Here is a 13,611-nt window from a genome sequence, read left to right on the forward strand (position 1 = left end):
TTGATGGGGAGGGCAATGGCCATTTTAGGCTTTAGATGCCACGTCTCCATTGGTATGAGTCCTGGGTGACCACTGACACACAAAGAACATTGAGGAACCAGTCTTACCTACCACCACCCTTTAAAATATGTTTGCTTTGAAATACGAGAAGTATTAAAGCTTTGAAAGGTACTGATACAGACACAGAACTCATAAAAGAGGTTTAAACTGAAGAAATTTTCAAGAACCTAGTTTTAGGTGAAATCCTAAGAATCCTAAAAATTCTGAGATGTATTTTACTTTTACTAATCTAATACAAGGGTTCAGAAACCTCAATAATTTTTGTAAGTTCTAATTTATATATACCTTTATGTGTCTATACATATACATGTGTACACACACACACACACATATTCCTATATATAAAATGAACTGACCTTATGTGGTTAGGTAGCTATTTCTTAAGTGAATAGATGATAATTATGGTAAAATATGGAAAGTTTTAAGAGGTTAAGAGTTCATATTTAAATAATCTTGTCTAAGCCTTTGGAAAGCAGATGAAACAATTATGATGATTAGAACTCAATTTTACTGTGTCACTAGCACAAACCCCAAACTCTGTGGTATACCTTAAAAGCTATCTGTAAACTTTCTTTACAATGCATGTTTCAAAACACAAATTAAATTTATAAAAAATATAATTCCTCTAAGAAATAATGAACCGAACTCACCTGAACAGAAGCAGCTTCATCCCTACATTCATGAAAATCTATGGATGTTAACAAGGCGTCATTTTTCTCACAGCTGTCTTGGCTAATGAGCCTGTCAGCATAGTTGGGCTGGGGGAAGATCATGTGACTCCTCCGAGAGTCAGAGGTAAGGGAAACTTCATGGGAATAGGTCTTCAGGAAAGTCTGTACTCCTTCAATGCCCACAAATCCTGAGGCTGGCAGGCCTGCTAACCTACCACTGGAAGCCTGGAGAAGTCTCGATTTGTGCCACCGCCATAGTCTGAGTGCCAGCAGCATGATGACAAAGGCAAGGAAGATGCAGGAAACGACAGCCACTGCCACCACCAGGTACAGTGTGAGGTCTGAATCATCAGAGTTGGTTAGGGTCCTGATGCTACCCAGGTCAGCAAGGACATCTGGGATGGTATCTGCCACGGCCACGGTGAGTGTGACGGTGGCTGAGAGAGGGGGCTGCCCGTGGTCCTGGACCACCACCACCAGGCTCTGCTTGAGTGTGTCTCTGTCCAGCAGGGCCCGCGCCGTGCATACTTCGCCTGTGTGCAGCCCCACGGTGAAGAGTCCTGGCTCACTTGCCTTGAGAAGGCGGTAGGACAGCCAGGCATTCTGGCCTGAGTCTCTGTCCACTGCCACCACCTTGGTAACAAGGTATCCTGGCTCTGCAGAGCGAGGTGCCAGTTCCACACCCGTGGAGCCATCAGTGGGAAGCATGGGGTACAGAATCTTTGGTGCATTGTCATTCTGGTCCAGTATGAACAGGCTCAGGGACACATTGCTGCTGAGTTGAGGGTCCCCATTGTCACTGGCTGTCACCAGTAGCTGCAAGTCTTGGATCTGCTCATAGTCAAAGGAGTGCAGAGCATATAGGACACCAGTGTCAGAGTTGATGGAGACATAAGAGGAGAGAGGCGCCGCCATGATGCTGCCTTTGGTCAGAGAGTAAGTGATCTGGGCATTGCTGCCACTGTCAGGGTCATGAGCAGTCACAGAGAAGATGGAGGCACCTCTGGGGTTGTTCTCTGGGATATAGGCTGAGTAGGAGGTATGAGGGAAAATGGGTGGATTGTCATTGATGTCTGCCACTTGCAGGGCAATATGAATTTCAGTAGATAGAGGTGGGGTTCCTAGATCTGAGGCTGCCACTGTGATATTATACATAGAGATCTTTTCTCGGTCCAAATATTTCCAAGTTACCAATCTATAATAACTATCAATTGATTTTTCTAATTGAAAAGGTAAATTGTCACGTGTATAACAGACAACTTGACCATTCTTTCCAGAGTCTCGGTCATGCACATTCAAGAAGGCAATTACTGTCCCAGGAAGAGTATTTTCCAGGACTGGGCTAAACAAAGATGTAATGGTCACTTCGGGCCTGTTGTCATTGACATCTTCCACTGAAATGAGTACTTTGGTCCGCCCCAGAAGTGCCCCCACATCTTCAGCTTGTATTTCCATGTCATAAAACGCACATTCTTCATAATCTAAACTCTTCGCTGTTGATATTTCGCCAGTATTTTCATTCAGCTGGAATAACGGAGATTGTTTTTCACTAATTTTCCAGAATTTGTAAGCCACTTCCCCGTTGGTTCCTTCATCTGGGTCGCTAGCGCTTACGGTAAGCAGCCGAGTCCCCGGGGGCACATTCTCTGGGACTTTCACTCGGTAAATCGGTTGAGCAAAAACAGGGGCATTGTCGTTTGTATCCAACACTGTCACTCGGATGTGCACTGTGCTGGAGCGACGCGGTTCGCCTCCGTCCGTGGCGATGAGGACCAGGTAGTGAGCAGCCTCCTCCTCGCGGTCCAGGGCGCGCTCCAGCACCAGCTCTGGGCTTAGAGCTCCGTCGTCGTCTCCAGTTCGCACGTCCAGGGAGAAGTGGTTATTGGGGCTGAGCTGGTAGCTCTGCAGGGAATTCAAGCCCACATCCGGGTCCACAGCCTCTGGCAGTGGATAACGTGTTCCGGGCAGAGCGATTTCGTTAATTTTTACTTCCAGATTTTCGACCTGAAATTTTGGGTTATTATCGTTGATGTCAGTGATTTCGATTTCTATTCCCCAAAGTTTCCCTTCATCCTCAACTAGGATGTTAATATTTACAAAACATCGCGCGCTCTGAGCGCAGAGCTCCTCCCGGTCTATCCTGCCCGCGGTGACCAAGCTGCCGCTTCGCGGATTTAGAGCAAAGAGCTGCGTCCTACCTCTGGAGACGATGCGGACTCCATGCTTCGAAAGCTCTTGCGACTCCAGCCCCAGGTCCTTGGAGATGTTACCCACGAAGGATCCTTTGTCGGTCTCTTCAGGCACAGAGTAGTGGATCTGTCCTCTCCCGATCTTTCCCAGCGCACCCAGCAGCGCGCACAGCAGTATCAGCTCGCCGCGTCCTCCGTAATTCTTTGGAGCGGCCATTGTTCTTTCGCTATGGAATCCACTCAGAATCTTCACTGGGCATATATGTTTTGTTTACCTTGTTCCTGAAGTTATACAGATCATCTTCTGGAAAGTTGGAGTGTCCCAAATTTAGGGATGGAATTTTGCCGCAGTCCTCCAGTTGGTTTGTGAGATCTGCGGATCTCTGTGAGGTGAGAGCCCTGAGTTTCCGGCTGGTTTTTTGGTTACTTTATCTCCAAGTAGGTGAACAGCGGCGCTCAGAGTCCTAGGCAGTTACTGCAGTCACTTATATTTGTAATATCCTATGCTAGATTGCTAGGGGAAAAATTGCTACTTGTTTTCTATAGCCTATTTGGAATAAATTATCCCTGAACTCATATTTTAAAAGTAATTTCCAAGAAGTGTAGAATGAAATAGGCCTAAAGTCTTACAAAGTATTATTACATGACCAGATTGTGGGGTTTATGTCATATTAAATTACTCAAATTTTTGTAACGTATTTACTGTTTTAAAAATAAAATTTTATTTATTATGCTCTAAGCATTATTGTTAATATCTTCAATATCTATTATCAACTAAGTAAGAACCCCACTCTTATTGGAAATTAATTCATTTTTAGGCTAAAATATACCTATTGGAGATGACTGATTCAGAAGTTGTTTTATTTGGTTTAAACCAATTAGTCGACATAGTAAGCTTTCTGTAGAGTTGTTGCCTTTTAATTTTCTTTTTAAAATGCTGTTTTAGTCACACAGTAGTGTTCTGAAATTAATATTGTGAAATTTTAATAGGATAAATGCTTTTCCTTTCAAGTTATATCACAGACTATTTAAATTTTATATAATTTCTATTTGAATAGAAGAAAGGTACAAATGAATATATAATCGAAAGCAAATTTTTATCTATTCTTCTGCCTGTGAGAGATGATTACATTTTAAAGCCAACTTAGTTAACTTCTAAAGGTAAACAAATAGCCTAAAGGTAACTTTACCTTAATTACTACTTCAATCAAAAGAATCACAAAAGTAAGAAACACATAATTATCATTAAGGAGTCAAAAAATGCCAGTGCAAGAATAAATGTCTTTTTCCTTCAGTAGTTTGTAAAACGGCCATTAATTGAAGCAGTTACTAAGGGAAGTATAGCAAAAGCCTGATATAATGTATTGCTATCTTGTATATGTAACCGTATCCACTTAAGACTGTTAATCTGGTCTAAACTTGAAGATTTCAACATTCCCTTTTCTCCTAGAGATAGTATAATGACTAGAAGACCTCTAGCTATATTAGTTTAGGTCTGCAAAAAAGACATTTCAAAAATAATGTAGCAGAAGTGTGTGTAAGAGGAACAAAAGAGGCCAAAACATTGTTTTTTTTGACAGAGGAGCCTATAGAATGAGCATTATTACAGGTTAATCCTGAAAAACCTATGCTGCAAGTAAGGAGAACATGCTTTTATTTTCTAATGAGCATAGTGAACCTGCACTTAGTCAAGTAAAATGATTTTACACACACATATACACACAGTACAATGAATGCAATTACAGTAGGTACATCTACATAAAAATCTAGGTTAATTGACCTTATTCTGGTGCTTTTGAAGCAAAAGAGAAGTAAATATAGGAAACAAAGTATCAGATTAATATGGAAACAATAACAGCTAAATGAATTAAGAAAAATATCTAATTTTAGCTTGTTTTTCTTTTAAGATTTATTTATATGATTGCCTACTTTTACATTTGCAGCATGTCTAGTTGAGAAAAAAATAATCATTTATTAATCAAAGAAAGAAAAATTTAGAGAAAAATCTCAGTAGCTTTATGGGAGACCATATAACATTGCCAAAAGTTTCCCTTATGGAAAAAACCACAACTTCACTGCTTTATAATATGAACCTGGTAAGACACCACTAAAAGACACATAATTTCTCTGAATTCAACCTCCCTTGAAAAATGGTATGACAGCTTTTTGACTGGTTACTACATTCTTAAGACAATGTTTAGATCTAAAATTTGTATAGATGCATTTGGGGACATTTTATGTTTGGTTCCAGACCACTACAATAACGAAAACAGCACAATAAAGTGGGTCACGAACGTTTTGGTTTCCCAGTGTGTATAAAAGTTATGTTTTAAGTATGCAATATCATTGTATCTAAAAAAGTACTTACCTTAATTAAAAATACTTCATCGCTAAAAAACACTAACCACCACTGGAGCCTTTGGTGGGTGGAACATAATCTTTTTGTAATGGTAACATCCAAGATTACTGATTATAGATCACCACAGGGCTTCCCTAGTGGCTCAGATGATGAAGAACCTGCCTGCAATGCAGAGACCAGGGTTCAATCCCTGGGTAGGGAAGATCCCTTGGAGAAGAGAATGGCTACTCACTCCAGTATTCTTGTCTGCAGAATTCCACGGACAGATGAACCTGGTGGTCTACAGTCCTGGGTCCATGGGGTCACAGAATGGGATAAGACTGAGGGACTAACACTTTCACACTTTCACTTTCACATGATGACTAATAATAAAAAAAGTTTGAAAGATTTTGAGATTTACCAAACTGTAACACACATGAAGTGAGGAAATGCTGTTGTACAAATGGTGCCTATAGACTTGATTGACTCAGGCTTGCCATAAATCATCAATGTGAAAAAACAAAACAAAATAAAACTGGAGTATCTTCAAACCGCAATGAAGCAAATCGAACTAAAACAGAGATGTGCCAGTTTTTTCCTGTGAATATGGAGAACTGTCGACACAATAAAAAGAAGGTTATACTTACAGGAAACTCACCTGATGAGAAGTCGCCTCATTGGAATTACAAAATGGAAATAAGGCTCCAGATGAATCACCAGAAAGTATGTTTTGTCCTGAACTCAACTGCTCACTACATTTTAGAAAATTAAACTCTGTCTTTCCAGTATGGGCAACGCACAGATTGTACGAATAAGGTAAAGTTCCTTCACTGTAGTTGGGGAGAGCCCCAGGTTCAGACTTGACACAGAGACCAGGCTTAAAGCAGCCCCAAGCAGCAGGGCTGGAGGAGCGTCGCAGGTGCAGGGCGACCGCCAGAATCACTGCCAGGAGGAAGAGCACCGAGATCAAGGCCAAGGCCACCACCAGGTAAAACTGCAGCTCAGCCTGGGGGTCAGAGGGCGCGGGCCGGTCACTGAGGTCCGGCAGCGCCTCCTGCAGGCTGTCGGCGAAAACCAGGAGCAGCGTGGCGGTGGCCGAGAGGGGCGGCTGTCCCCCATCGCGCACAGCGACCAGCAGGCGCTGGCGGGCCGCGTCCCTGTCGCCCAAGGCCCGCGCCGTGCGCACCTCGCCCGTGCGCAGCCCCACGCTGAACAGTCCGGGCTCGCTGGCCTGCAGCACGTGGTAGGACAGCCAGGCGTTGTGTCCAGAGTCTGCGTCCACCGCCACCACCTTGGTGACCAGGTAGCCGGGCTGCGCGGCGCGCGGCACTGTGTCGAAGAGCGCCGAGCCGTCGGGTCCCAGCGCCGGGTACAGCACCCTGGGCGCATTGTCGTTGCGGTCGCCCACCAGCACGCGCAGGCTCACGTTGGAGCTGAGCGCGGGCGAGCCGTGGTCGCGGGCCTGCAGCGTCAGCTGGAAGGCGCGCAGCTGCTCGTGGTCGAAGGCGCGCTGCGCGAACACCACGCCGCTCTGCGGGTTCACGGACACGTAGGACGACAGCGCGCGCGGCTCCAGGTCGCTGGCCACGATGGAGTAGGAGACCTGGCCATTGGGCCCGAGGTCAGGGTCAGAGGCCCTGACTTGCTCGATGGAAGCTCCAGGGGGATTGTTCTCTGCTACATGGACCACATAGGAAGCCCGTTCAAAAACTGGCATGTTGTCGTTTACATCACCGATGTGCAGCGTGATGCTCGAGCTGGAGGAGAGGGGTGGCTTGCCTTTGTCAGTGGCTGTGATGGTGATGTTATACCCAGGGGTCTGTTCGCGGTCTAGAACTCCATCTGTAACTAATTTATATGTGTTTCTTGAAGAAGTCAGTATTTTAAATGGAACATCGCCTTCTAATTTACAAATAACCTCTCCGTTGTGTCCGGAATCCTTGTCTCGGATTTTGAGCAAAGCAATGTGTGTTCCCAGCTTGGTGTCCTCCATAATAAAATCCGGTAGAGATTGGAATATCACTTCTGGGGCATTGTCATTTATGTCTAGGACTTCTATCTCCACTGTACACTGGGCAATCATTCCTCCACCATCCTTTGCTTCCAAAACTATGGAATATTCTTTCACTTCCTCAAAATCTAATGTATTTAGAATAATGATTTCCCCAGTATTAGAATTCAGGTCAAACTGGGTAATTCGGTCCGCTTCAGTGAAAGAGAAAGTGATCTCGGCATTGACACCCTCATCTTGGTCAGTGGCCATTACTCTAAGCACAGTGGTGCCTGGAAGCACGTTTTCTGGAAGCTCCACCCTGTATAGTTCTTGGCTGAACACTGGAGGGTTATCGTTGGCATCAGTTACCAGGACTTGTATCTGTGCAGTACTGCTCAGGGGTGGATCCCCGAAGTCCAAGGCTGTCAAGGTCAAGTGGTAGGATTTCTGTTCTTCCCTGTCTAAAGATGTCATTAGTACCAGCTCAGGGTATTTACTGCCATCCAACTTCTCTTTAATCACAAGTGAGAAATGATCATCAGGACTGAGCTGGTAATTCTGTAGGGAATTGGTACCAATATCTATATCATGGGCAGATCCTAAAATAAATCGTGCCCCGGACTTTGTGGACTCACTTATTTGTAGCTCAAAGGAATTTTGCGAGAATTCTGGCGTGTGGTCATTGACATCCTCGATCGCTACATTCACGTGATAAAAGTTCAATGGATTTTCAGCAACAACCTCAAATTCCAGAGCACAGGCTGACTTCTTCCCGCATATCTGCTCCCGGTCTAGCCTGCTGCTCACAAGTAACTCCCCGCTCTCCGCGCTCACAGTGAAGTAAGGCTTCTCCGAACTGACGCGCAGTTTTCGAGTCGGTAACTCGTGGACACTGAGTCTCAGGTCCTTGGCGAGATTCCCCACCACCGAGCCCTCGGGCATCTCCTCGGGAATCCTGTAGTGGATCTGCTCAGAGAGCGCCAGGCAGAACAAAGACAGCAGGAATGGACAGAGCACTGGCCGCCTCTCAGCCCAGCCGCTCTTCCCAGCGCCGCTCCCCATCCCTCTCGCTCCCCCCCTTAGTTTGCTCACCGGCTTGGAGACGCCGGGTTACAAATAATGGCTATGTTGCAGTCGTCCGGAGCTCCCAACAGCTTTATTTTCGGCGCGAGGGTCAGGCAGGGTTTCTTCTCCGGAGGAGGAATAGGTGGAAAGACAACACTAGCGAGTCTTGAGACAGGGAAAGTGCTCTGCGGCTGCGCGACGGGATCGCCAGCACCAAGCTCTCGACTTTGGCCAACAGCGGCGCCCAGAGTCCGCACTGGGAAACTGCAGCCCCTGCTGCTTCACTTTAACCAGCTACCGTAATTACTACCGTGTATCCAGCTGAAAAATCATTTTTAAAAGACGTCAGTATGTTTAATAACACGCTTCCCACGTGGCTCAGCGGTAAATAATCCACCTGTCATGCTGAAGGCACGTGTTTGACTCCTGGGTGGGGAAGATCCCCTGGGGAAGGAAATGGCAACCCATTCCAGTATTCTTCTCTGGGAAATCCCATGAACAGAGGAATCCGTGGTGTCAAAAGAGTTGGACACGACTTAGCGACTGAGTACGCATGCATATCTGGTAACATTTAATTCTATTAGAAGCGTCATCATCCCAACTTTCCAGGTTTTCAGGTCAATCGGTAAGTTTAATATATAAACATCTGTACGCTGACATAATTACTCCCCAACCTTCAAATCCGCACTAGTAATAGGATGATTATTATAACACAGATTTGGCTTAAAGGATCTCAGATCATAGCTGTTGTGAATACTCATTAATTAGCAATATATTGGATAAGGTTTCCTTGTCACCTTTTTCCTTATTCTTCCTTACATTTTTTTGTACCTAATTCATTTCCATTTTTCTTCCCAGAGGGCAACAGTAATGGTGAAATTATGTCTTTCAAAAGGCACAATTTATACTTCCCTCTCTTGTTCCAAAATAATTTTAGCAAATTCTTTATAGTAACATTTGGTTTTCAATTCTGATATCTCACTTAAAGAAATGATGATAGCCTTTCAGAGAAGAGCCTATCCTCTCCTTCCCATTGTATGATTATTTTCCTGGGTGTAAAATTCAACATGAGTCTCCAAAACTACCAGGGGAAAATTCTATTTTGCTTTGCATCACAAACTCACTAAGCATGGTCTACTGTACTGAGGCACTTGTTCCCACTTCTGTACTTATCACATCCCATAATGACAGTTGAAGGAAACAGTCCCTAGAAAATGTATAATAGCTCACTGACTTTAGTGATGATCTCTCCCCTTTGTTTAAAAGTATTTTTAATAATTAATCAATTTACTTGGAGGGTTCTTTTTCAAAGTATCTGATAATCACATTTCTTCCCCACAGAATGTAACACTGTTCTCTCCCCCAAGTGACTGTACATCTGAATGTTACAGAATGTATGAAGTGTACTTCCACAGGAATGCACAGATCTTTAGATGCAAACCACCACCTTATGGCAGAAAAACATATGCTAGACATTATGCCAGAAAACAATTGTTCTCTTAACACTCAAAAGGCCCCAATAAACAAGATGACCTTGTCATCAACTACTCCCTGATACTAGTCAACTGCTGTATTTAGTTTTACTAAAATGTTATATAATAAGTGAAGATGTAGTTAATTACAGATTAAATTATCTCTAACTGAATTTTTCAACAGACCCAATAAGAAAAATTTACTACCACTCCAGGACTTGAGTGTATGACATAGTTGTTTCATAAAGCCAGCATCCCAGCTCCCCCACTCGTAGAGCCCACATACACACTTTGCGTGACTGCATCACTAAAACAGCACATGAAAATTTGGGTTAAAAACATGCAATGGCCTATTTCACAAATGTTACTTATAACACTTAACACCTTACTTGATATCTCATTTTATTGATTTTGGACAACAATCTTTAGTATGCCATTAGACTCCACGTCTGTCATTGATAAAGATCTTAGTGAAGCCTGACACATAAATTTCATCCGTTAAACATCAACAAAACTTCTACCAGAATCTGGCTTTAATAGGTGATTAAAGTTTAAATAGGTCAAGAGCAACTGAGATGTTTCAAGGCCACCAAAGAGGTACATGGAAGTGGAAGCAGGGCACAGAAAAAGAAGTTTGCAGACTGAAAATTTCTTCAACAACCTTTTACAGATATGATCTAAAGAGAATCCTGAGAAGGCTGAGGTGTACTTTCTTGCTAACCTTGTGCAATAAGACTTAACAATTCACTCTCATTTATAAAATACATGAATTAAGAACACCATTAGGAACATAAATACAAGACATAAAAATGTGATTATCCACTTAGTCACAATCTTGTCCATATGCTTTCACCATAAATATGGTACTAAAACACTCTGTCAGTAAGTGTTCCATGTTAAAAAATCACCACTGAAATAAACAATCTTGCTTTATCACTTGAAAGTTTTTTTAACTTCATCTTCAAATCACGTATTTCGCAAAACAATGACATTTACACAAAATATAATTTCTCGATGATATAAAGATGAATGAATGACTGAACTCACCTGAATACTTTGAGCTTCATCCTTACATTCACGAAAATCTATGGATGTTAGCAAGGGATCCTTTTTCTCACAGCTCTCCTGGCTGATGAGCGTGTCCGCATAGTTGGGTTGAGGGAAGATCACGTGACTCCCCCGAGAGTCCGCGGTGAGCGAGACCTCCTGCGAATAGGTCTGCAGGAAAGCCCGCACCCCGTCCACGCCCACAAACTGAGATACTGGTACACCTCCGGGGACACCTCCTGAAGCTTGAAGCATGTGAGATCTGTGCCAACGCCGCAGTCTGAGCGCCAGTAGCACGATGACAAAGGCGAGGAAGACGCAGGAGACCACAGCCACAGCCACCACCAGGTAGAGTGTGAGGCCTGAAGCGTCAGAGTCGTGCGGGACCTCCAGGCTGCCCAGGTCCGCCAGGACATCTGGGATGCTGTCAGCCACAGCCACCGTGAGAGTGACAGTGGCCGAGAGAGGGGGCTGCCCGTGGTCCTGGACCGCCACCACCAGGCTCTGCTTGAGTGCATCTCTGTCCAGCAGCGCCCGTGCTGTGCGCACCTCGCCCGTGTGCAGCCCCACCGAGAAGAGTCCTGGCTCACTGGCCTTGAGCAGGCGGTAGGACAGCCAGGCGTTCTGTCCCGAGTCTCTGTCCACTGCCACCACCTTGGTGACCAGGTAGCCAGGCTCTGCAGAGCGGGGTGCCAGCTCCACGCCCGTGGAACCGTCAGTGGGGAGGGCAGGGTACAGAATCTCAGGTGTGTTGTCATTCTGGTCCAACACAAATATGCTCAGAGACACATTGCTGCTGAGTGGTGGGTCCCCACTGTCACTTGCAATCACTCGCAACCGCAGGTCCCGAAACTGCTCATAGTCAAAGGAGTACAGTGCATATAGGACACCAGTATCAGAGTTGATGGAGACGTAGGAGGACACAGATGGCCCCTGGAGAGTATCTTCAGATAGGGAGTATGTGACACGGGCATTCTCGTTGCTGTCAGGGTCATGTGCAGTCACGGAGAAGATGGAGGTGCCTCTGGGGTTATTCTCAGGCACATAGACAAAGTATGAGGAGTGCAGGAAGGCAGGTGGGTTGTCATTGGTGTCTGCCACATTCATGGTGATGTGAGTTTCCGTGGACAAGGGTGGGCGTCCACCATCTGTGGCTTTCAGCGTGATGTTATACGCAGAGAATTTTTCCCGGTCTAGGTTTTCTGCTGTCACCAATCTGTAGTAGTTGTCTATAGATCTTTCTAATTTAAAAGGCAGATCTTCTGAAATAGTGCAGGTCACCTGGCCATTCTTCCCAGAATCTCGGTCTTGAAGGTAGAAAAGCGCCACTACGGTTCCAGGAGGAGTGTCTTCGGGGATTGAGTTGCCTACAGATGTTACAGTCACTTCCGGGGCATTGTCATTCACATCTAAAATTGTGATCAGTACTTTAGCTCTTGTTATACTACCAGGACCATCCTGAGCTTGAACTTCCATTTCATAATAGCCAGATTCTTCATAATCTAGGCAATCTAGAGTTGATAATTCTCCTGTGTGAGAGTTCAGCTGGAATATCTGTAGAATTTTTGGAGTTATTTTCAGGAAAGAGTATGTCACTTCCCCGTTCACTCCCTCATCCAGATCTATAGCACTTACCGTGAGCAGTCTTGTGCCCACTGGCACGTTCTCAGGGACAGTTATTTGGTACTGGGGCAAAGAGAAGATTGGCGCATGATCATTCACGTCCACCGCTGTTACTTGGACACGGGCGGTTCCGGATCGTGGTGGGTCACCGCCGTCAGAGGCGGTGAGGAGGAGGTGGTGAGTTGCCACTTCTTCCCGGTCCAGTACCTGCTCCAGCACTAATTCTGGATATTTGGTTCCATCCTCTCCGGTGTGCACAACCAGGGAGAAGTGGCGATTGGGGCTGAGGTGGTAGCTCTGGAGAGAGTTCGTGCCCACATCCGGATCCCTAGCCTCATTTAACGGAAATCGCGCCCCAGGAGCTGTATTCTCCATTATTTTCACATTCATTTCTTCCGTCAAGAATTTAGGAGCGTTGTCATTAATATCCATTATTTCCACTTCTATACGATAAAGATTCATTTTATCTTCCACCAGGATGTTAAAGTTCACCAGACACCGCGCGCTCTGGGCGCAGAGCTCCTCCCGGTCTATCCTGCCCGCGGTGACCAAGCTGCCGCTTCGCGGGTTCAGAGCGAAGAGCTGCGTCCTACCTCTGGAGACGATGCGGACCCCGCGCTCCGCCAGGTCCTTGGGCTCCAGTCCCAGATCCTTGGCGATATTACCGACAAAAGACCCCGTCTCTGTCTCCTCAGGCACGGAGTAGAGAATCTGTCCTGCCCAGACTTCGCTCTGGGTCCCCAGGAGGATGAAGAGCAGGATGAATGCTCTGTAGTCCCCGCCCCTCTGCCGAGCCGCCATTCTTGTCCTGCTGATCTTTAGACACTGGCCTATCTCCTGTTCTATTTCTGGATGCCAGGACGTCTGCGTGAAGCCCTGTGTATTCCGGAAAAGAAGCCCAGAATCCAGTGGTATAGAGGACTTAATTTAGTGCAGCTTGGAATAGAGTTTATCTCAGTCTGACGTTTCTTTGCGCTGTAAAAGCTCAGTGGTTCCGGCGGATCTTGTGAACCATTTTCCCCCTGGTTGGTGAACAGCGGCGCTCAGAGTCCTTACTAAGTTACTGCACCATACTGAAGCAAAATAACTGATTTTTCAGAAAGTTGTTTTATCCTTTGAAATTCTTTCATTTCTTCAATTCATGCATCTCTGC

At 45.2% G+C, this 13,611-nt stretch overlaps 1 protein-coding gene across 23 annotated transcripts in view; it reads right to left on the reverse strand.

Moving 5' to 3' along the window:
* The window catches only part of LOC122439783 (protocadherin gamma-C4), a 180,136-nt gene that overhangs the window by 119,056 nt on the left and 47,469 nt on the right, over window positions 1–13,611 (reverse strand). For 3 of the 23 annotated variants that reach the window (XM_043465225.1, XM_043465227.1, XM_043465228.1), the window contains exon 2: window positions 13,262–13,610. The exons of 13 other annotated variants lie outside the window; for them this stretch is intronic. In XM_043465225.1, the coding sequence (XP_043321160.1) occupies window positions 13,593–13,610 (18 nt within the window). In that variant the 3' untranslated portion in view covers window positions 13,262–13,592. Of the gene's footprint in view, window positions 1–710; window positions 3,507–5,916; window positions 6,862–10,835; window position 13,611 lie in introns of those variants that run through there. 7 more of the 23 variants (XM_043465200.1, XM_043465214.1, XM_043465198.1 and 4 more) reach the window with 7 other exon arrangements.

Source organism: Cervus canadensis, chromosome 4, assembly GCF_019320065.1.
Source record: "Cervus canadensis isolate Bull #8, Minnesota chromosome 4, ASM1932006v1, whole genome shotgun sequence".
In the NCBI taxonomy this organism is placed as follows: Eukaryota; Metazoa; Chordata; class Mammalia; order Artiodactyla; family Cervidae; genus Cervus; species Cervus canadensis.